Source organism: Solanum lycopersicum, chromosome 4 (genome assembly GCF_036512215.1).
Source record: "Solanum lycopersicum chromosome 4, SLM_r2.1".
Lineage (NCBI taxonomy): Eukaryota > Viridiplantae > Streptophyta > Magnoliopsida > Solanales > Solanaceae > Solanum > Solanum lycopersicum.
This window is the reverse complement of record NC_090803.1, coordinates 64,562,661-64,586,274: the sequence shown is the minus strand read 5'-3', so window position 1 is coordinate 64,586,274 and position 23,614 is coordinate 64,562,661. Positions and strand designations below refer to the sequence as shown.

At 30.0% G+C, this 23,614-nt stretch overlaps 2 protein-coding genes across 3 annotated transcripts; one reads left to right on the top strand and one right to left on the bottom strand.

The window, feature by feature from the left end:
- Positions 1–39: 39 nt before the first annotated feature.
- Positions 40–7,562, bottom strand: LOC101260132 (calcium-transporting ATPase 2, plasma membrane-type). Of its 2 annotated transcripts, XM_010321996.3 has the most exons (7): positions 6,875–7,562; positions 5,983–6,037; positions 3,962–5,901; positions 3,229–3,387; positions 1,383–1,554; positions 990–1,288; positions 40–677 (listed from the first exon to the last, which is right to left on the bottom strand). In XM_010321996.3, exons 1-7 carry the CDS (start codon positions 7,049–7,051, stop codon positions 429–431), a joined length of 3,051 nt encoding a protein of 1,016 aa, XP_010320298.2. In that variant the 5' UTR covers positions 7,052–7,562; the 3' UTR covers positions 40–428. The 2 variants fall into 2 exon arrangements, with proteins under 2 accessions (XP_010320298.2, XP_069153518.1); XM_069297417.1 differs by lacking the exon at positions 5,983–6,037 and having other exon boundaries at positions 3,962–5,923; positions 6,843–7,231.
- Positions 7,563–17,988: 10,426 nt separating this feature from the next.
- LOC101259838 (alpha/beta-hydrolase DWARF14-like) lies at positions 17,989–20,377 on the top strand. The gene is made up of 2 exons (XM_004238045.5): positions 17,989–18,545; positions 19,658–20,377. The coding sequence occupies exons 1-2, from the start codon at positions 18,175–18,177 to the stop codon at positions 20,088–20,090; spliced, it is 804 nt and encodes a 267-aa protein (XP_004238093.2). The 5' UTR covers positions 17,989–18,174; the 3' UTR covers positions 20,091–20,377.
- Positions 20,378–23,614: the final 3,237 nt, after the last annotated feature.

Here is a 23,614-nt window from a genome sequence, read left to right as displayed (position 1 = left end):
TTGATTGAAAGAACTAGCAATGGCTGAAATAAGTTAATGTAGAGCAAAACAAAAAGAGAAAATTGAATATGATTGTTCCCAAAATATTGATATGATGATGCAATGAAACAAAGCCAACCAGCATCGTACCATATCAAGGTGTAATTACAACCATGGCATGTTCAGAAATACTTCACAAATGTTTCCCTTAAGGTGTTTTTAAGGAGAATCAAGCCGTTCAGTATCTTCAGAGCGGTCTTCCAAACATTATGAGAAGCTGTTGGAACTTGATCAACTTGACCAACTCGTGCTGCCCATTTATGTCAAGATCTCCCACCTTCAAGACTGAGCGCTTTGACACTTATGATTCATAGCTGCAAACATTTGAGTCGATGCCCTTGAGTGAAGTTCAAGCCAGTTGTAAGTTACTAGTTTCCTCCAAGTTGAGTTCAGCTTGATCCTACTGGGATCATCTTGATGGCAGCAGCAATCGGCATTCCCAGGAATCCAATTGCAACACTTGTAAACCACTGGTGGAATGTAAGGGGAGAAGTGCTTGCAAAGGTACCGAGGAATTCAACAATAATGATCTGGAAAAGAGCTGTAGAGCTGAGGACAGCAACAAAAACATAGTTGTCCAGTATACCTTTGAAGACATTTATCTTTTCCATATCTCTAGAGCTAATCTCATTGAAAACCTGCAAGAGAACACAAAGATTATACTTAGGTGTTACTAGTGGATTTAGTGATGTTCTACCCGGGGTTTTCAACCTCCTCGGTTGATTTAAATGTGGCAGTGACATGCTTTTTTCCCATTATGGAAACAAAATGATGATATTGAGAAAGCTTTCATGTTAACCTGCAGAGTAATCTGTGTTTTTAATTCATTTTACACATGTCAAATAACAGCAACAAGATGGGAATCAACTAAAAAAATCATAAATATGCTATGCTTTAATGCATTAGGAAGAGTGAAAGATTATATGTTGAAAGGCAAACAGGTAAATTACCTGACAGAACACAAAAGAGTTGAAGATGACTGTGTTCAAAATCAAGTCAGCATCTGATCCATCAAGATGAAAGAGAGCTTTGCCAGTAGTTTGAAGATACCATATGACTACAAATTGGTAAAAAGATTGTCCCAAAATGTTCCTCCACATGACATTGCTAATGAAGTTCCCCTTCCTTCCTACAGGTGTTCGCTTCATCAAGTCATCATTAGGAGGTTCAGTAGCTAGTGCAAGAGCTCCCAGTGTGTCCATGATCATGTTGACCCACAGAAGCTGAACAGCAGTAAGTGGAGCACTACCTGAAAATGTATAGAAGAACATCTCAAAATTACAACTTCCAGGGGAAATGTGTTCAAGGTAGTAAATAGTAATTCTTAGCTCAAGATACGCTACCTGTCAAACAGGCTGAAGAAAAGTTGACAATCAAGGCAACCACATTTACGGTCAGCTGAAATTGAACAAACTTTTGAATATTCACATAAACTGAGCGTCCCCATTTGGCCACAGTCACAATTGTTGAAAAATTATCATCTAAAATTATAACGTCTGCACTCTCTTTAGCTACCTGGAACCAAAAACCAGACAACATGATGAATCCAGGAAAACAAATAAACATCTAGTAACCATATAAAATCGGTGTCCTACAACACAAAGCAAGGTGAAAAAAAATCAGTTTCTCTTCGAAGTCCAAATTGTGAATGGAATACTAGGTATGGGCACTACTAATCTTAGAGAGGAAAATGGGAGGTTCAAACAAGTTGATGAATGAAAATTTTCCAGCTTCACTAAATGCTGATAAATAGCAGCTCTTTAGTTCTATTAAGCCAGAAATATTATAAGTCTTTATAGTAGGATCCTAAAACAACGAATTCATCGTTTAACAGTACAACGGCCAAATCAAATTTAAAAAAATTCCTTACCAAAAAAATAAATTTAGTTTTGAAGTTTATATAGTTAAAAAGAAGAAAAACTAATACACATCAGGAGAGTAGTCATTCAGGAAAGACCCACTAACAGCACTTGCGAGGCTATACATATTCATCATCAATAATTAATAAAATAATAATCATATCTGTACTCATTACCGTACTGTATAACTGAATCAATAGAGTATAATTTACGATCTTTGAACAGGAATGCAATGATCAAATGAAATGCCTAAATAGAACAGAGAAAATCCTGAATAGGAGATCAAGTGCAAGTGAAGCTAAGTTGCTTATGGCATTACAAAAGGAAGATATAAAACGAGAGAAGTCATTAGCCCTTGGCAGATAAAAGAAAGTGGAGCCATGAAGGAACTTCTTATTTTATTGTAGAGTAAATTATTTGTGAAGTAACATAATGTTGTTGAAGAAAAAGGTCATGATCTCCATAGAACTAAAGAGAGAGGAAATCCATAAGCATGCAGCAGAAAAAAAGAAAAAAGAGCCATGACAAAACTTAATTTTTGTAAAGTAAATTCTTTGTGAAGGAACAATAGGTGGTGAACAGAAAATGGTCACAATTGCTTCACTGTAGAAGAAAAATTTCAGCATTTTCCTAGGCCCAAAATACACACACCTAATCTCCTTAATAAGAGTGGAGGCAAATCATATAAAGACTTCCTCCAAAAAATTTACGGTCCGTATTTGGGAGAACAGGCCAGGTTTAGCAATGACAAACAATTTTTTTACTTTCCCAGTTCAATCTACTTTGACTAGCACACATGTTTAAGTGGAGTTATGTAGATGCAAGTCAATATTTTCTGTCAAACATTCTAATGTCACACTCAATATGGTTAACCAATTAGTCATTTTACAAGTTTCTTCTAACGTGAAGATACTACATCAAATTTTTGCACAGCAACAGCCGTAGTTTTTATGGGAAATACTTCACTTCAATTTAATCAAGGGAAAGTGCAATTCCAAATGGAGTGGAATATAACAAATTATGCTAGCTCTTCGACAGAAAATCAGAAAGAACTCATCCTCTTTTATACACACTTATCCTTTCAAGGAAAAAAAATGGTTAAGTATCTGCTATTTACTAGTTGGTAAGAAACATTGCTTTCACAGTCTTCTTTCTGATGTTTTATTCAATTAACATGCACTGGATACCGGTACTTTTCACATTGAATAATTTGCAGCTGAAATAGCGGGCGGTGCTCTCAAGGTTGCACTCGCTTGAAAAAACAACAAGTTCCCATTGTCAAACCACACTTGAGAAGATAATTTATACTACAACAGTAACTAAATATCACCTCAGTTCCAGCAATGCCCATAGCAAGACCTATATCTGCTTCATGAAGGGCAGGAGCATCATTAGTGCCGTCTCCAGTCACTGCAACAACTTCTTGAAAGGTCGTACGTAAATGTTTCACTAGCGTATGTTTATCCATTGGAGAAGAACGTGCCATCACCTAAGCAAATAGATGAAGAAGATATTAATCTCTCTCTGGTACCCGATCAGCATAGCAAACAAACAAATGAGATGAGGTAATATAGTAAGGAAAGTAGGACAATCCACAAAAACGACCTCAGATTAATAGAATCAGCTTGCTGTTCATGAACAACGACAACAACAACTGAACCTTTGTCCCAAACAAGTTTGGGTTGACTATATGAATCCTCACTAGCCATGTTTCTCCATCTAACCTCATCTCAGGCCAACATTATATGAAATAATAATAGGGATAAAAATAAATATTAAAGTAAAAAAATACTAGAAGTTCATCACTTTTTGTGCGTGAACGTAAAACAAAATATCTTTATTCGACAGGTGAAGTGAAAAATGCAATCCAAGATCAACAACTCAAAAATCCGGAAAGAAGATATACATACAACATATCATCACTTTCTGTGCATGAACATAAAACAAAATATCTTTATTTGATAGGTGAAGTGAAAATGCAATCCAAGTTCAACAACTTGAAAATGCAATCCTGGAAAGAACTTATGCATATAGCAAAGTGAAATAATTATTTCTGAAGGCACCTGTAACTTTGGAATTATTTGTTGCAGCTCGGCCTCACTCTGCATCCTAAATACTGGACCTTCGATCGCAACACCATCATCAGTCAGAATTCCACATTCTCTAGCAATAGCCTTAGCAGTATTTATGTTGTCTCCAGTGACCATTCTCACAGTGATTCCAGCTGATCTACAGATTGCGACAGACTCCTTAACACCAGGACGAACGGGATCTTTAATGCCTACAATTCCTATGCAGGTATATCCCTCAAAGGGGATAGGAGTTTCAGCAGGGTACTCATCACCGATGTCCTTGTAGGCAAGGCAAAGAGTTCGAAGAGCTTCATTAGCAAATAGGTCAATCGTATCATTCAGATGGTTAATTGAAGCTTCATCTAGGGGAACAACCTCACCGCTAGAGTTTAGGAAACTGTCACATGAAGCCAAAATTATTTCAGATGCTCCTTTACAGTGTGCACGGAGACCTTTTCCAGGAAGTTCTATAACTACACCCATTCTCTTCTTCGTTGAATTGAATGGCTCAACCTTTACAAGTCTAGATGATTGACGCTCTTCCTGGAAATTCCCTCCAAGCAAAAGACCAAACTCCAAAAGAGCAGTTTCAGTCGGTGTTCCCAGAATTTCAATTTTTCCATCTTCATTCTTTACTATTTCTCCCCCGGTATTATTGAATATAGACTGGATTAGTATTTTCAATGCAGAATTAGAAACTTCAGAGCAGATATTAGAACCATCCTTAGAGCTTTCAGTTTCTATGATTTTACCGCAAATGCATGCTTTTACAACTGTCATATGATTAGTCGTTAATGTCCCAGTCTTGTCACTACAGATGGTAGTTGCAGAACCCATTGTCTCACAAGCAGCCAAATGGCGCACAAGTGCCTTATCATTCATCATCTTCTTCATAGCAAATGCTAGACTCAATGTCACAGCCAAAGGAAGCCCCTCAGGAACAGCAACCACAACAATTGTAACTGCAATGGCAAAGTATTCCAGCATTTCTTGGGCATCATCCATAGACCAGCTCCACTGGGACCCTTCCCCTAGTTTGCGGCTATATAAGCCTTGCACCAACACAGCGAATGTGATGACAGCAAAAAACAGACCTATTTTACCAATAATAGTTGCCACTCCATTCAGTTTAACCTGCAATGGGGTCTCATCATCTCCTCCTTCACTAAGAGTAGCCATCAGTTTACCCCACTGGGTTCTCATCCCAACAGTAGTGATAAGCATTTTACACGAGCCATCACGAACTTTGGTTCCAGAGAGGAGAAAAGGATTTTCAGCAGTTACATTAATGGGTTCACTCTCCCCTGTTAAGCTTGATTCGTCTATCAACAAAGAAAATCCAGAGAGGAAGAGTCCATCAGCTGGTACCTGATCCCCAATAGCAAGATGAACAATATCACCAGGAAGTAAATCATATATTGATATTTTTTGCCTGTAGCCATTTCTAGTGACCTGAACTGTAATCTTTTTCTTCTCTTTATCTAAATCCTTAAACTGTAAAGACTGTCTATAGTCGCTTGTAGCAGTAACAAATACAACCAGCAGGATACTTGCAACAATACCAAGTCCATCATGTGCACCCTTCGGCCATCCTTCAGTCATTATGCCAACAACCAACGATACAAAAGCACAAACACCAAGTATCATGAGGGTTGTATCTTGAAGAGCTTCCCATACAAAAATCCAGAAGCCCCTTGGTGGGCTCTCAATAAACTTATTGATCCCATATATTTCTTTTCGTCGGCTAAGCAAATCAGCAGAAGTACAAATACCATTGGTGGTTGATGTTGATAGCTTTTTTGCAATACCCTCAACCGCACCATGAACTTTTAGCTTCCTCAAATTGTGGCCCTCGACTATTGATCCCAACTCATCGCCACATATTTGGAACCCGGCAGCTTTCACTTCCTCCGGAACAGTGTAACTTACTCCTGAATATATTCAGTTGAACATCTGTTAAAGATGAAAATTTAAATACTGGAAGCTGGCCACTGAAATACGTAATCACATACCTTGAATAAAGCTAAGTGCAGCTTGTGAAACCAGCACAGCAACTCTTAGTTTTTCCTACATTAGTGAAATGCAGATTATACCCATTTTCTTAAATAAGAACAGAGAAACAAGCTCTCTGGAGTCAAAGTGCAGTATACTTCTTTCCTTAGTTTAGAGAAAAAAATTACTTGAGCACAACAGAGCAATACTATTTGAAATGCCAGAAATTTACACCCACGAGATAACCAACTTCAATGATTCAGTATAAACTTAACGAGTTGACAATTGAAGAAAAAATGTGATCCAAACTTGTTAAGGAGAATCAGGAAGGACCTATGCAGACAAGAAACTAGAACCAGCACATTCTTCGAGACACAATAAAGGGACTTCTACTCCAAACTACGTTTTTATTTTCAGGATTTTACTCTACATTATAGCTCCTTTTTAGCTAAATACTTCCTCTTTCACTCAACTTGTAGTCTTTTTCGTATAGTCTTTAAATATCTAAATTTTAATTTTATATATTGAATTGATCTGATTTAATTTCACTCCTGGGAATAGTAAAATCGACTCTCGAAAATCAAAACATGACCAATCAAAGTAAACTGAATGAATATATATTACTTTCAACTATGAATCCTCTATATTCATTTTGCTCTATTTTGTTGCTTTTATGGAAACACCGAAAACAAAGTATCAGTATGAAAAAAATAGCATTTCTCTGTAGATCCTAGAAGTTACATAAGACAGGGAGAGAAAATATCTGTCCCGGCAAAATATCTCCGTCCAATTTACTTTTTCGCAGAGCAAAATTGTAAAGCAAGGGGATGAGACGAAAAAGGTCAACTAAAGTAACTAACAATTGCACAAATATTCCTACTTGTGATGCAAACGAAGAATAAGATTGTTAACCTGATTGGATCGCTGGATGGCCCGAGCTTCAAAGCGTTTTGACAGGTTCGCTGTGAATCTGAACCTACGTTTCGGATTTTTAACCAGCCAACACAGCTTCCTCCATCTCTGAAGTGCTTCCTCCGATGAATTCTTCGGTTTCACTTCTCCATAATTATCCTTAATATAATCCTCCATAACTCTTAAACTTAGCAGATATTTTTCGAAATCCTAAGCTAATCTCATTTACAGATCGAGAAAAATCGTTACTCTAATAACACTTGAATCAATCAATCAAAAAAAATTCACTTAGCTTTTTCTTTGTTTATATATTCCGTAGTACCTAATACGGCATTACATTACAACTTTAGAAAAAGCAGTTGATGATAGTGACTATTTTTCGCTTTAATTGACTAGAAAACGTACTGTTCAAGTCAAATAGAAGTTTCTTTTGAAGAAAAAAAATAAATTGATAACGAAGAGAGAAGAGATAGTACAGTAGAAGAGATAGTACAGTAGATCTGTGCTCCGCCGTGTGCTCCGCCACGATCAGCTGGTGGAATGGGCGGTTTCCGAAATTGTTGGTGTAGCGTAATGGAGGAGTGGAAAGTAGGAAGAGTGATAACACTAAAATGGCGCTACATTCTATGCGTTTCACGTCTATAATTTTATTGCTCCAATATTATTTAATATTATTACTCTTTTCCAGAATCAAAAAATTTTCTTTTTAGTCCGTTTTAAAAAAAATAAGACCATTATTTTTTTTGTTAATAATATATTAATTTTAATTTTCGACATAACATATTTAAAATCACACGATTAAAGAGTATTTTGGTATATTTGACATAACTTTAATTTGAAATCATAAGATTAAAAAATCTTCTTTTTTTTTCTTAAATTTCGTTTTAAGTCAAACTAGATCATCATTTTTTTAAACGCATGGACTATAAATTATTTTGAATAAGAATAAATTAAAATTTTATATGTAAATATGATCTTTGTTTTTCCTTTTTGTTGTTAATTTACAAAAATATACTGTACTCCCTCCGTTTTAAAAAGATTGAACTAGTTTGACTTGAAACGGAGTTTAAGAAAAGAAACAAAACTTTTAAATCTTGTGGTTTTAAATTAAAGTTATGTCAAATGTATTAAAATATCCTTTAATTTTGTGGTCTTAAACATGTCACGTGAAAAGTTAAAAATTAAAATATTATCAAAAAAAGGAACAAGGACATTCTTTTTAAAACAGACTAAAAAAATGATTTTAAAAGGAGAATAACTCTTATAAGGTATTAACAAAAAAAAAAGTATATTAAAATGAGCAAAGTCGTGATAATATAAATAGGTATGTCCGTTTGCAGTTAATGTTAATTTCTAACCATTTTTATGACTCATAAATATCTATTTCAAATCATCTTGTACTTGTATTGATATACTTTCTCTGTTTACGTTTGGTTAGTAAAATCTTCGAATACTAATCATTTACTAGTAATATAATATATAAAATTATATAGTTATGTATAAAAATAAATATCTTTTATATTTTTTAATAACTATAAAAATTATATTATATAAATTAAATCAAAGAGATCATGAATTTGTTTATTTGATTAACGATACATGTGGGCACAAGTATACAGAGAACAAAAACGTAACGACATTGGCACGATAAGACATGTATTAATTGTCAGAATCCCACTATAACTTGTGTATAATTGTCATTATCACTATATGCTTCCAAACTAATGATATAATTTTTTATTTTTAGATATTTCGATTGCACTTGCCTATAATTAAATCAGAGTAGGTAATTTAGTATCATATTTTTTTAATTTATTTTTTTATTATAAATACATAGTATGAAAACATAGTTTATTTATTTTTTAGTAGATCTAATTGAATATCCGTATTAAAGAATGGCAAAAGTCTCACATTGATGGTTAACGAGACGAGTGAACTCTTTATAACGGTCGGACAATCCTTCTCCCTTTGAGCTAGCTTTTTGAGTGTGAATTAGGCCTAAAACCTAATTTAACATGGTATCAGAGCATAACCTGTCTCACTTGATATTGGGATTCCAAAATCAAAATTGTTCACTCACCAAATGTTATGCACTTACGTGAGGTGGAGTATTAAAAAATGAAAAAACTCCTACATCTGTAATTAATGAGATAAGTGAACTCTTTATAAGACTTGGATAGTTCTTTTCTCTTTAAGCTAACTTTTGGAATTTGAGTTAACCGTAGCACCTAATTTAATAATAAAGAATCTATCAAAAATTTATAAATTATAAAAATAAAATTTACATATATTTTATCTTAAATTATCGACACGGTGTTGTTGTTTTTGTAGATCTGATTGGATGCACAAAAAAAGAGATTATTGGATACTTGATTTTTCTAAGTTAAATACATTGTTTTAGCACATGTTGACAGAGTAAATGACATATACGTTGGCCGCCCATAAGTTTCTTGTTTCTTTGTGTTTTTAAAATATTAATTTTGATTCATAATGTTCAAGGGAAAATGGAAAAATCAAATCATATTTGAATGGATTAATAAATCGTTTATTTGTTAACTCGGTTAATTTTAATATTCTCAAATTTAATCGTTTATTCAAAATAAAATATAAAGAACATACTTGAATGATTATCATTGTCAAATATTTAAAATTGTAATTAATAACTAAGGATATGTTTGGTATGAAGGAGAACATTTTTTAATTAATAATCTCCGTTTCAATTTGTTTCTTTTATCTTCACTTTTAGTCGAAAGTCCTTTTCTTTTTTTGACAACTCCTTAATTTTAACTTTTCACATAACGTGTTATACACAACATAATTAAAAATTATTTTGATACATTCTTTTTATCTTAATTTTAGATCAAATAATTTTAAAAAAAATCCTATATTTTCTTTAACTCTGTCAACTCAATACGAAACAAACAAAGATATGTAATTTGCTTTAAAAAACATGATTTTCTTTTTTGTGCTTCATGGAGAGATGAATAAGGCCCAATATGCAACCACAAGCCCAAAATAGGTGGGCCGTGCTTTTTCTCAAACTCAACATAAACTGGGCCTGCATCTTACTTAGAGCCCAGGTAGGTGTTCGATAACAACAAATGGGCCTACGTCTTAAAGCCCATTTAGGGGTTTGCTGCAATTCATGCAGTGTGGTTCATCATTTGGCGACAAAGAATATTTACCGTAAAATCTCTCTAAATTAATATAATTATAACCACAAAATCTTATTATTTTGTAGAAATATTGTTTCACTAATAAATTAATATTTAATTAACGTAAAGAGTATTTTCGAGATTCACATCACTATATAATAAGATTTGACTTTATATGCTTATTATTAACTATAATATTGTTTTGTACATACTAATTAAAACTTTAATTTCACCTTGATAATATTATTTTTTAGAACCATGTTGCTATAAATAAAACTATAATTTTCTCCTATAAAAATATATGTACCTAGAAATAATGCCAAATAATGGGAGTGGATTGATGTAAATTATAAAATCACGCGTGCATTGACTAATCTAATCAAATCCATTTGCCTTTTAGAAACAATTATTACCTCTATGATTATTTCTAAATTTCTTGCCATTTGACTTTTCAATTTAATTAGTAATTAATTAATAAGTACATTATTCTCCACCACTAATTGTCTCTTAAGCACTCCAATTCGGATTAGGATTAGATTCTTAAACATAAAAGCACCTATGTCTGAATTTTATTTTTTTGAATCATAAAAAGTTGTTTTCTCCTATGCATGTATCAAATATCCATGTATCAGGATATTCTATGAAATTATTTTATCATATGTTTTGCTAACGAAAATTATTTAATTTATAAATTATTTTAATTCAAAACATATTTTAGTATAAAATAATGAATTCGTTTATATCATATAAAAAGTGAGATTAATCTGATGAAATATTCTTATTTATCCCTAAAACAAACTATCTGTTAGGATGTTATATATAAACTCTAGTATTAATTATTTATATTATTTAATTTACTTTCTTAAAAGATTAGCATATCTTGATTTTGTTCTCCATTCAAATTATGAGTAATTAGCATCAAATGTTCGTTATGTCCGTCAATATGCAAGAAAGCACAAGTTAATATTGCAAGCACAAGTAGTACTTTCAAAAGACAGAATATTATTGAACAAAGGTTGTTTGGAAACCGAGGTCTCGAATTTAAGCTTTTGAAATGAAAAAATTCACATTGTGAATACTGTAGTCTCGAAATAAGTCATACAATATGCGAACTGATCAAAATTTAATTTAATTTTGATACAGATATTAACTATAGAATAAAAAAGAAGGAAGACAACTTGGTTAGCGAATATGGAAATTTATGCATGAGTTCCATTTCATTATTCACAATTTCAAAATTCAATTATTCCTCGTGTAGGAGGCATTATATAAAATATGATTATTAGCGTCAATTTATTTTTAATTGTCGCTAAATATGTATTTTTATTGGTAATTAATATTTTTTGTATGTGCCCCTAAAATCTTTAGCGATATTGATTTTAATAACACTTAATTAATATTATAAAACTTTTTGCACTTTTTATTAATATCAATATTTTTTATCGGTACAACATCTTATGATTGAATCTCTTGACTAATTGGCCTTACAGATTGAAACTTCTAGTGATGGATGTGGTGATAAGCTTTGCGCATGGAGCACATTTCCCTCAAGCATTAAATCAATTATTCTAGGTAAAGCACAATTTGACGGGTCAATCTGTTGCTAATTAGAGTTATATCTGTATTTATATTATAAAACTTGATTATATAGGTAAGAGTTAGTTATTTCTTATGCATATTCAATAACTTATAGGTGTTTTAGTTATGCATAATCAATTTTATACTAATATCTAAACATCCTACTTGATATGACGAATCATACACAAAATAATTAAAATGCTAATAAACATTGTACTTTTTAATATATGATAAATATTTTACTTTTTAATTGACCAACCATCATACAATCCCTTAACACTTAAAAGAATGAAATTTCAACGAAAATGAACTCATACAATCCCTTAATACATCTATCATAAATAATATTTTTATTTTTTTAAAATAAAAAGTAAAAAATATGTTTACACAAGATCGAAAGATATGTTATTATTATAATTATTATTGTAATCATATCTAATATCCAATGTTAAGTCAGCTTCCACCTTATCCAGTTCATGTATATATATATACGTATTATTAATTAGCATATTGTGATTTGTGACATATATTTTTTTTTATATAATAAAGTAATTAGAGGAGAACCCACTCAATGCACTCATGAATTAAGATAACTTGCGCGCATGCCACTAAAGAAAACATTCAACTTTTGGATAATTATATTAATTATGATATGATGTTTTTGCTTTTTGTATCTATACTTTCCATACTAGGATATAAAAGATTAACTAGAAACTTAAGGTTAAAAAGGAAATTAAATATATTAAAAAATTAGAGGAAAAAAATTATAATAAATAAATAAATACACTCAATTTAGGGGTCGATGTGACGGCAATTATTGAAAGCTGACAATAATATTTACGAGCTTTTAAGTACTCTTTTCGTCCAAAATACATAATTTGTTTCTAGAGAATTAATTGAGTTAAAATAGTTCAAATTAATATAACATATTAAAATAAAAAAATTTAATATTTTAAAGTTATATAAAAAAATATTATAAATTATAATTTCTCATATCAATATAAGATATAAAAACAATACATCTTATAATATATCAAAGTCTAATTAAATTCAAAGTGATACGAGATATATATTTTTTGAAATTAATAACTTTGAAGCTCAAGATATATATGGTAATTTTTATTAATCCTTTTTTATAGATAGTTTCAATTTTATGGTGAATATAACTTCCTTTTCTGTTTTTATATAATATATTAAAGTCTAATTAAATTTAGAGTATTTCTATTACAAATATCTCAAAATAAGGGTATAACTGATGAAGTATTTTCGAACAAAGAAAACCTTGCATTTAAGAATATTAAAAATTAAAATATCTATTAAAAAAATATTTATCATTTTATTACGATCTTCGTTGGCACGATAAAAATATATAAATGGCGATGATATAAGCGTAGCTAAGGGGAGGTGATGCAATGGCTTACGGTATAAGCTAACAACGAAACGATAAAACCTAGTGCAATTTAGTGAGAGTAGATAAGGGACACGTGGCATAACAATTCACAACCAAACATATAAAGAAATAGATAACACCACTCAACATGAAATGGTCCCTTGCCAACTACTCCCATTCAACGCATCTCGTTTGGTTAAGAACAAATTATTTTAAAATTAGTTACTATAAAATTGTTATTTAATTTTTATATAGGACAAGATAATATTATAATTTTGAATCAATTAATCTTGAAATAAAATTATTATGCAATTTTATCTTGAATGAATAAAGTCTTTCGAAATGACTCAGTTGATTTAGAAGGTATTATCAATATAGATGATTTAGAATTGATCTTCCATCAATGTCTTCAAAGTTGAACCTATCGTATAGGACTTGTATAGTGCGATTTATATCTCCTGATGTGTTAGTTGTAGGCTATTAAACAGCAGGATACGTTATAGCTGCGGCGGGTTATATCCTTGGACTAAAAAAAAAAACTAATCCTAAAATTAGTTTCATAATTAATTTATCCCTTATCCATTCGTACAAATGAGCCCTTTTATATGTACTCTACCTTTCCTTTTTTGTGTTTTTAGTTTGTATGAAAGAATACAAATTAAATCTCTTAATAGAATGGATTAGAGTGCAAATTAAAATATTTTTTGAGTGGTTTATTGTATTTTGAGAGTAGGAAGCTACTTTATACTATTTGCACTTGTTTAATGATGGAAATCTACTTTGAGATCATTGTCTAGTGTATATATATATATTATTAAAATATATTATGTATTTTACTAATAATATAAATTATGTACTTGATTGGTGACTAAATGTTCTTAATTCTCACTGTTAATTACCAATATTTTCCAATAAATAGGTAGAACAACTTAATATGAATACACGTAGAAATCACGAAAAATATTATATATGACATGTATCTATTTATCCACACTCAAAAAAGTTAAAATACATATATATAAATATTTATTGAGACCAAATTAAATAAAATATTTTATACATTATGCTTAATAAATATCTATTTCGCATTTATCCATATGTAATGTATAAGTCCATAATTTATAAGAATAAAGTAGCTGGAAAGTACTACCGTATAAAAAAAAGCTTATTTTATTCCAAAAAAAAGACAGTTTGATCAAATTGTGAGAAGTGACAAAATCTCAGGGCTAAAAAAGGCTAAAAGAGGAGCAATTTAGATGTATATATTTCATGTTTATATTATTTTGGACATGAAGATATAAATATATTCTCATCATAAAGAGATCAGCTGGAACTCATATTATATAATTATAAGAATCTGATTCAAACTTTAGTAATTTTCACTGTATATTATATTGGAGGTAGCCTTCAAATTATACTATAGGCCCCTCTAAAAGATGAAATGAGAATATACTCTCTATGGTCCATTTTTTTTTTTTTGGTTCTTGTTGCCGCATTGGACGATGATATTGGGGTAGATTTTAACATGCAACTGAGTTTAGGTGAATCCCACGTATTTAAGATGATACTGATTAATTTAATTTTAAAAAGGATGATATTAAATTTTTAACGATTGATTTATATATACGTGACATCTAGGTAAATTAAAAGTTTTATGTTCCTAAATCAAAAGCGGATAATATTATTATTATAGTGGACGAATATAATTACATTAATTGATTGAAAGAAATCCACTTATAATCTATCTCATTCAGGGGCAGACCCGTCCTTGGCCGAGAAGTATCAATTGTCAAAGTCAAGTGAAACCTTCAATTTTGAATGAACACAAATAGACATTTAAACTGATATAAAATTAAATAATTCTTCTTGACATCATATATAACAATTTATGTCGTACACGTAGTATGTCACATATGAAGTTAAATAAATAGACACATATATTTTGCATTACATCCTTCATAACAATTTATGTCATACATGTATTATGTCACATATGACCACGTATGTCTACTTGTTCATCTTTATATAAATTTCTACTTGTGTACAACCAAAACTGAAAGACATAAATATGAGTTGAGGTTAATAAACAAACAGACTATTAGCTCTGTAATAGAATGGATATACGATTCTTTCACCCTTAATAAAAATATCAAATTCATCTAAATGTTATACGAGATAAATCTAAATTAATTAGAAATTTGTACCGCGTGATATTAATAAACAAAGAAAAGAAACAAGAAGAAGAGAAAAGCCTAGAAATTGTCATGAATGCTTTCTGACTTGTGAGGCCAAATTTTATGTTAAGTCCTTGATATGACTAGTTTTGAGTGGTAGATTTCATCAATCAATGAAGATACTAGATTTGAATTTTTATTTTTTTTTTAGATAAGTACTCTCTTGGGTCCCCTTGATCACCACTGTCTTTTTAGTCCAACTATATATGTGCATATTAATTTATTTTTGAAAAACAATATTAATGACATGTATATAAGTTTGGTGAGATAAAGAGTGAACACAAATGCAAATTTATGAGGAAGTTGCTGGACTCTTGATTATTTAGTTGGTTATTCATAAATGACAGCACACACCCTCATGGTCTTTATGCAAATCTCATCTCCATCAATGACTCACAATTCACAAACTCATTAAAGTGTTTTTGGTTTTTATCTTTTCTGCATTATTTTTTTTCGTTTCATTTTAACGATATATATCTATTTAAAAATATAAGATATAATTTATTAAGTAATTTTTATTTGATAAATATTTTTTAAAAGCAAAACAAATTTACTATGATGATGAAATATCGTATATATGGTAAAATTATAACACATGAATCTAACTTATCTTCTAATCTAACTTATGAGGGAAAAAATGTCTTAGTTCATATAAGCAAAACACTAGTCTATTCCGTTGTCAATACGGGGCTCCATCTCACTATTACACCCCTTTGCACCCTAGCTCAACAAGAGCGAGGACGATGAATAAATTTGACATTGATACTATATAAAGAACTGAATCTTAATTTAACTTAACCTCAAAAGTTAGCTAATGAGAACTAATTCAAGTATTAATTATAACAGACAACTAATTCATTATCCAAATAATGTGAGACTTGAAGTCACTCTTAACAATTATTTATTTGTGCATTGTCATCGATAAATATAAATTCTGAACTCAATCTTTTAGTCGTCAAATGAATATGATAATGAGATATTGCTTGGATTAGAGTCGAATTCAAAATTCAAATATTCACTTGAATCGAAATAATTACCCTCATCAATTCAAATTTTCCTCAATTTTTTCCTTCTAACATATTCCATTTTTTTTATCCCCTTGTAATAGATTTTTTGGTACGAAATAAAATTCATAGGATATTTCATTATGAACCAGAGAAAGTAACAGTTGAACTGTCCCTTTAGGAAAAGACAAAATTCTTGACTTGTTGTATTTGTCAAGGTTTAGATTTCGAAAATCTAATATAGATAATGTTGTCCAAATAAACGAAGGTACACTAGATTAATTTGTAGCCAATAGACAAATCTTCTGACATTTGAGTTTATACAAGTACAATAAATTATGGACGTCCACTTAAAATATGTCACACGATAGAACAAAAACAAACAACTTGACAAAAATAGTTACAGTATTATATATGTTTATGTTTTAATTTAGGAGATACATATACCTTTGACACTTCCATTCTTTTATGTTTATCAAAATCGAGAAGCTTTATTTTGTTTGGGGTTGGTGAATGACAATAATTAACCAGTAGTTGCTGATGTCAAAAATGTCAATGATAGGGTTAAAAGAATGTGTGGTGGTTATCGATAATTTAATATGTTAATAATAGTTGATGACGATGCTAGTTATATAGTTATATAATAGTGGAGGTGATTGATACTAGAGATCACATTGGTGATAGTGATTGATTGTGCTAATGGAGGCGGCGACGATAATTCAGAATATAATTATATTGATGGAGGTGACAATATTAGTTGATAGCAATAATGATTCTGATAATACAGATGGTGAACGATGAATGGTTAATCAGTAATAATGATTGTACTAATAAAAATGATTAATGATGGTGACTGGTGAATAATAATTTTGATAAAATAATACTGAAAATTATTTATACAAAGTATTAACTCTTAATTAATGCTATTAAAACTTTATTGAAGATATAAATGATTTGGATATATTTAAATTTAATAAAATTTTAATCTACTTAAACAATTTTATCTTAACAGTCTAATATTATACCATTCAAAATTTAGAACTCCTTAAAAATGGGGGCTTATACTCCATTACAATTAAACATAAGTGGCCATGGTTATATTTAACGGAAAAATACAATTTGTATAGATTTTTATTTAAAAAAAAACATACAAATTGGAGAAAGAATGAATAGTCAATGGTGTTTTTTTTTCCGATTTAAACGTTTTACGTGTTTTTCACAAGTAAAGTATAATTACTATCATATAATATTACGTACGTACAAAAACTAATAGTACCAAATTGATTATTTCTTGTTGATAATTAAAGAACCAAAAACCCTTCAATTAAAAAACACACTCACTTTTCTTTTTAGTCAATCTTAAAATACATTTCTATATTTCAAAATAATTTAGCTTTGAAATGTCTATTTTTTTTTCTTAGTGAGATGATGTATCGTCATATTTTAGACCATAAATTTTACTCCCTGCGTTTCTTTTTAGTTGTAATAGTTTCATTTTTTAGATTCCAACAATATAAATTTTGACTAACATTTTAAAATATATATTTTCATTAAATTGATATGAAAAAAACAATTTATAGTAATTTCTGTATAATTTTTCAATATCTAAAATTTTATTTTAAAAATATAATTGAAAGATTTGAAAACAATCAAATTAACTCTAAAAAATATAATATAACAATTAAAAGGAACAAAAATAATAAAAAAGGTCTTTTCTAAATTCTATATATAAAAAAAATAGCTTATATAAATTAAGACGGATGAAAAGCAAGTAGGTGTCTTTTGGCAACTTTATAAGTACCACACCCCTCCAATAACTTTTTCCCATTCACACAACCATTAAAAAAAAAAAAAAAAATTCAAAAAAAAAAAGAAAAAAGGATTTAAGTATTCTTCATTTTTTTTTCGTCCAATAAAAAAAGGAACCAAAAAACTGAAAATGGGTCAGACCCTTTTAGATGCTCTTAACGTTCGGGTCGTCGGTTCCGGCGAAAGAGTTTTGGTTTTAGCCCATGGGGTCGGTACCGACCAATCCGCTTGGAATCGAATTTTACCTTTTTTTCTCCGAGATTACCGTGTTGTTCTGTACGACCTTGTCTGCGCCGGCAGTGTAAATCCTGATTTCTTCGATTTCCGACGTTATACGACACTTGACCCTTACGTTGATGATCTTCTACATATTCTCGATGCTCTTGCAATCGATCGTTGTTCCTATGTCGGACACTCTGTCTCCGCCATGATCGGAATTCTCGCTTCGATTCGCCGCCCTGAACTCTTCTCTAAACTCATCCTCATCGGAGCTTCGCCCAGGTGAATTTTCTTTTTTTTAAATTTTTAACTTTTTTTTTTACTTATTCCATCTCTTTTGTAATAACTCACAAATCATAGGAGAAATATATAAATCTCCTAGGTAAGGTGTTATTTATCCACTTTTAGTTTATTCGAGTTAATTTAAATCAATATTAAAATATAAATATTTAAAAATGTATACTATTAATTAAATTTTATGAAATTTAATTTTTAATTAATAAAAAATAACACATAAATTAAAATAGTAAAAAAATCATACTATTATTTACCAATTTGTAGAAAATGGGGAATGTGGATTATTTTAAAAAAAAATTACATCCAATATTTGAGTCAAATTAATAAGTACATCACACATGTATTCAAATAACAAATGAAATAAGTAAATGTATTGTGGTAAATTCTTTAAACTTTGACATTTAAATACAGCACATTTATGTACTTTAATTTTGGAGAGTTAAAATATCATTTGAGTTTGTTTTTTTTAAAAAAAATTGATGATTATTTAATAAAAAAAATTGTTATATGATATATATATGTGTATAATATCCTTCTGAACATGAATATATTGGAACCAAACTCTGTACCCCATAAAATAATAGTAAATTTTGTTTATGTCGTACTATTTTTAAATATCGTTTGCATATATTACGAATTATGGTATTATTATTTTTTGCATATATAGTATTTTTTGAGTATAATTTATGAAATCGACTCTGTATTGACAAAGTAACAATAGAATCTATTTATATTGTACTTTTCGTTGACTTCAATTGCATTAGTAATGTTGTTCATATGTACGTATAATATTTGAGTTTCTATACATACAATATAATATTGAGTTTGGTTGGTCTACTCAAAAATAGGAATATTTAACGTGGTCCTTTTGTTTATTTTATTTTCTTTTACTTTTTCTCAATTCCCCATAAAGTTGAGAGCACTTTTGTCAAACTTACTTATCTTATCCTTAGTTTATGTTTGACAAAATTCATGAATTTATTTGCTTAGGAATGTTATGATCAATCAATTGACATTTCATGTTATCAGAATCCTTATCTTAAAATCTTTTTAACTCCACCAAATCTTTAATTAAATAATGTTGCACACCAATTCAGATTCTTGAATGATGAAGACTACCATGGCGGATTTGAACTCGGAGAAATAGAGAAAGTGTTTTCAGCAATGGAGGCAAATTATGAAGCATGGGTCAATGGTTTTGCCCCGTTAGCCGTCGGAGCCGACGTTCCGGCGGCTGTACGAGAATTCAGTAGAACATTGTTCAATATGAGACCAGACATAACATTGTTTGTGTCAAGGACAGTATTTAATAGTGACATGAGGGGTGTTCTAGGTCTTGTGAAAGTACCATGTCATATTTTTCAGACAGCAAGGGACCACTCTGTACCCGCTTCAGTCGCGACGTATCTAAAAAACAACCTTGGTGGGAGGAACACCGTGCATTGGTTGAATATTGAGGGACATTTGCCACATCTTAGCGCTCCGAATTTATTGGCTCAAGAACTAAGGAGGGCTCTTACTCATAGGTGATCGATCCTGTTGAAGCGGGTACAGAGTGATTGAATTCATAAAACTTAAATCCTGAATTATCATTTGTTTTGTGTCAACCAAACCAAAAACAAAGAGACAAAAGGACTATGGATGGTTTGTTTAATTTTTGAACCTTTGATACACTTTGTGGATTTGTGGAAAAAGTTTGGATTTTTACCCAATAGGATTTTGACAACATTCAAGAATAACAATCCTTGCAAAAAAGAAACTTGAATACACAAATTTTGAGTTTATTATTTTTGTGATGAAAAGAGGTTTTTGTTCAATTTTCTTTTTCCAATTTACTATGTGAGAATAAAGCAAAGAATATGATTTTTATTCTTTTCATAATTGACATTCGATCATATTATAATGTGTTTACTTCACAAATAAATTGACCAAAATTTTGTGAATTCAAGAGTGAAAATTTTGGTTCTAATAATTTATTATGATACGAAAAATATCTTATATAATTAATATCAATCGTATGAGATCGAGAATAAATTTTTGAAGGAGATGGTGAGATCAGGCAAAATTTCAAGGATGGGTCCATTATGATTATCCATAAAAAAAGAGGATAAGATGCACATGATAAATTTCACGTGAGAAAGTGTCCCTTCTTTGGACCATTTCCACTTTCCTCTTTATTTTTAGGGTTGTATTATTCAAATTCACTTTTGTTTTTTTTTTTAAATTTTATTTGGTATTTATGTATGTAAAGAAGAATTTGCATCTTAAAAAGAAAACATAAAGTCAAAGTGGTACAAAAATAGGAATTTTTAACCAAACTAAGTCATTATATAAAACAATTTACCAAAGTAATATATTTTTCTAAAATTTTACAAAACTAGTATAAACGTATTTCATAGTAACGTTTTAGGGTATATTTTATTTTTAAAAAACTAACAGCATTAGGTTGATATACGTTACTAAAAGTAACTTTTTACTTTTAAAACGTTATTTTCAGTAACGTTTTACTCCTAAAACGTTACTGTGAGTAACGTTTTAGGAGTAAAATGTTAATGTGAGTAACGTATATCAATCTGACGCCATCAACTTTTAAAAAATAAAATATATCCTAAAGCGTTACTGTGGAATACGTTTATACTAATTTTGTAAAATTTTAGAAAAACATATTATTTTGGTGAATGATTTTATATAATGACTTAGTTTGGTTAAACCCCCCAAAAATAGTGTCAGTCTTTGTTAGAATTTTGAAGTTGGAACAAAATTTATACTCGCTTTTGTGTACGGTTTATTTTGTTCAAAACTTGAACGGATTGAATTGTACTAATGTAATGAGCTGTAGTTTTCTTTTATAAGAAACAAAGTAAGTAGATATAGTGATAGTTTTTATGTAATTCAAGAAACATAGTTTTTGAGTCGAGAATCTATTAAATATTATGTATACTTCATTATTATAGACTCTACTTGATGAGTGAATTCGAATATGTTATTATTGTGTATAGTGGTGTGAATTGTATATAACAAAGTTTGAATGGTCCACAATTGATCTAATCCAATACTTTGAATAATCTTGTTATGAATTTTTGATACCTTTTTAATTTCCGAAATCAAATTTAAATATCAGGGGATTTTCTCCCTATCTTTAATAGTACTTTTTAAAATAAAAAATGCGTTATAATAAAAATTTAAACGTAGCATAGCGAATCATATTTTCTTAGGCTAATTCCCCGGGTCTTAATTGATAGGCTGCGAGATTTCAAGTGTTTTGGATATATAGCCCATAATATAAGCCATAGTTTCAGGCCCAGCGCATTTACAAGGACCCATATCATTATAATGTGAATATTAAGCTAATTTTAAGTTGCAAAAATTTCAAAGGGCAGTCTATTTTGACATTCCTAATTAAACTTCTGTATATAATAGCAAACACATATTATACAATTGATTTTTTGTATATTTATATCAAAGTAGATTACAAAATTGCTTTCTTTTGTATATATAGTGAAATATACATATTTATGTTTGTTATGAAGCGCAATTTGCAACTATACCTATAACATACAAATATAATTTGTATGTTTGCAATATGTGAAAGTTCACATATACAACTCCTAAATTTTGACTATACCAATTAAACTTTAGATAAAATGACTGAAGTACATTTCAAACTTAAATGCATGAACTAGAAAATTTTTAGACATTGCATGTAAAGTTAAATTTTGTCAAAATTTATCATAGGCATGGTATTTTTGAATTTATTCCAACGTCGATACGTACACCAATAAATTTAAAAATCAAACACAAGTTAAATTTGGTGCGGATCGGGTCTTCACCTTTTCGGTTTTAGGCAATATCTATGGGCTACCAGTCCTCACTTATGGGCTGATATAAGATCGTGTTAATGGACAAGATAGATCCAAGGTGGAATATTTACTTTAGGGTAAAATGTTAGACAAATTACAGAAATTATATACTTCTAATGTAAAATTACAATTTATCGCTTAAAAGTTTATAATTATAAAAATTCCTCAAAACGGATACAGTAATAGAAGCGGTGAATCATTAATCTAATGCGCGAGATGTATTAATTTGATGTGTGAGATACAATAATCTAATGCGCGAATTGCATTAGATACATCATACACTAATGTGATGTACGAGATATATTAATTTGATACGCGAGATACACTAATATGATGCGCGAGATACACTAATCTGATATGCGAGGTGCATTTTTACATGATACACTAGTGTGATGCGCTTATGAGGGATAATGACAATAATAAATTAAAAGATGAGATTTCCGTAATTAATCCTAAAATGTTCCTGAGTAAGGACAAATATATATTGTGAACACCTAATTTTTTACCAAAATATAAAGAGTCAAACACCAATTTTTTTTAAAAAGGTTATATTTAAAATAAATAAAAAATAAATAAATTGTGTAAATTATTTTAATAATAAAAAATTATGAATTTATGATATTTGTTTTAAATCTTCAACTTTTAATTAGTTTAAAAATAATGGTAGAAGAAGAAAAAAAGGGGAGTCCTAAATATTCAAATTACCTTTCCCTTATCCTAATTATTCCCAACTTCCTAACTTATTTTACTAAAAATCTCATCCTATTTATTTTTTATTTTTTTCCTTTCTTCTCTATCTTTGGACGTTTATTTCACAATTTTTTTTAATTTTCTCTTATTATTATTTATTTATTTTATGTCCATCCTTATCTCAACCATAATTCTCTGAACAATATTTCAAATTAAATCCTAATCCAACTCTATTACTTTCCTTTTAATTAGCACCAAACTCTCAGCCAAAATTATTATAAAAAAACACGTTCCGGAAAAAAAATACAGAGAGGGGACAGATACAGAGAAATACACAAGAGAAGAAAAGGGAGTCATTCTTTTGAGAATTAGGTCAGAGTTAGAATTTTTTTTGTCGTGGTTCCAAATTCGTGGCTCAAATCAGTTAGATCATAGAAGTTATTTTTCGTGATATCCATCTTCGCAACGAGGTAATTCTAAACTCTCGCATTATTTAAATGTAAT

Coding starts and splice junctions, on each gene's coding strand:
- LOC101260132 (XM_010321996.3), bottom strand. CDS start 7,051: ATGGAGGATTATATTAAGGATAATTATGGAGAAGTGAAACCGAAGAAT. Junction 5,902..5,982: donor TGCACTTAGCTTTATTCAAG/GTATGTGATTAC, acceptor GAATATATTCAG/GAGTAAGTTACACTGTTCCG. Junction 1,289..1,382: donor TTCTTCAGCCTGTTTGACAG/GTAGCGTATCTT, acceptor ATACATTTTCAG/GTAGTGCTCCACTTACTGCT.
- LOC101259838 (XM_004238045.5), top strand. CDS start 18,175: ATGGGTCAGACCCTTTTAGATGCTCTTAACGTTCGGGTCGTCGGTTCC. Junction 18,546..19,657: donor CTCATCGGAGCTTCGCCCAG/GTGAATTTTCTT, acceptor ACACCAATTCAG/ATTCTTGAATGATGAAGACT.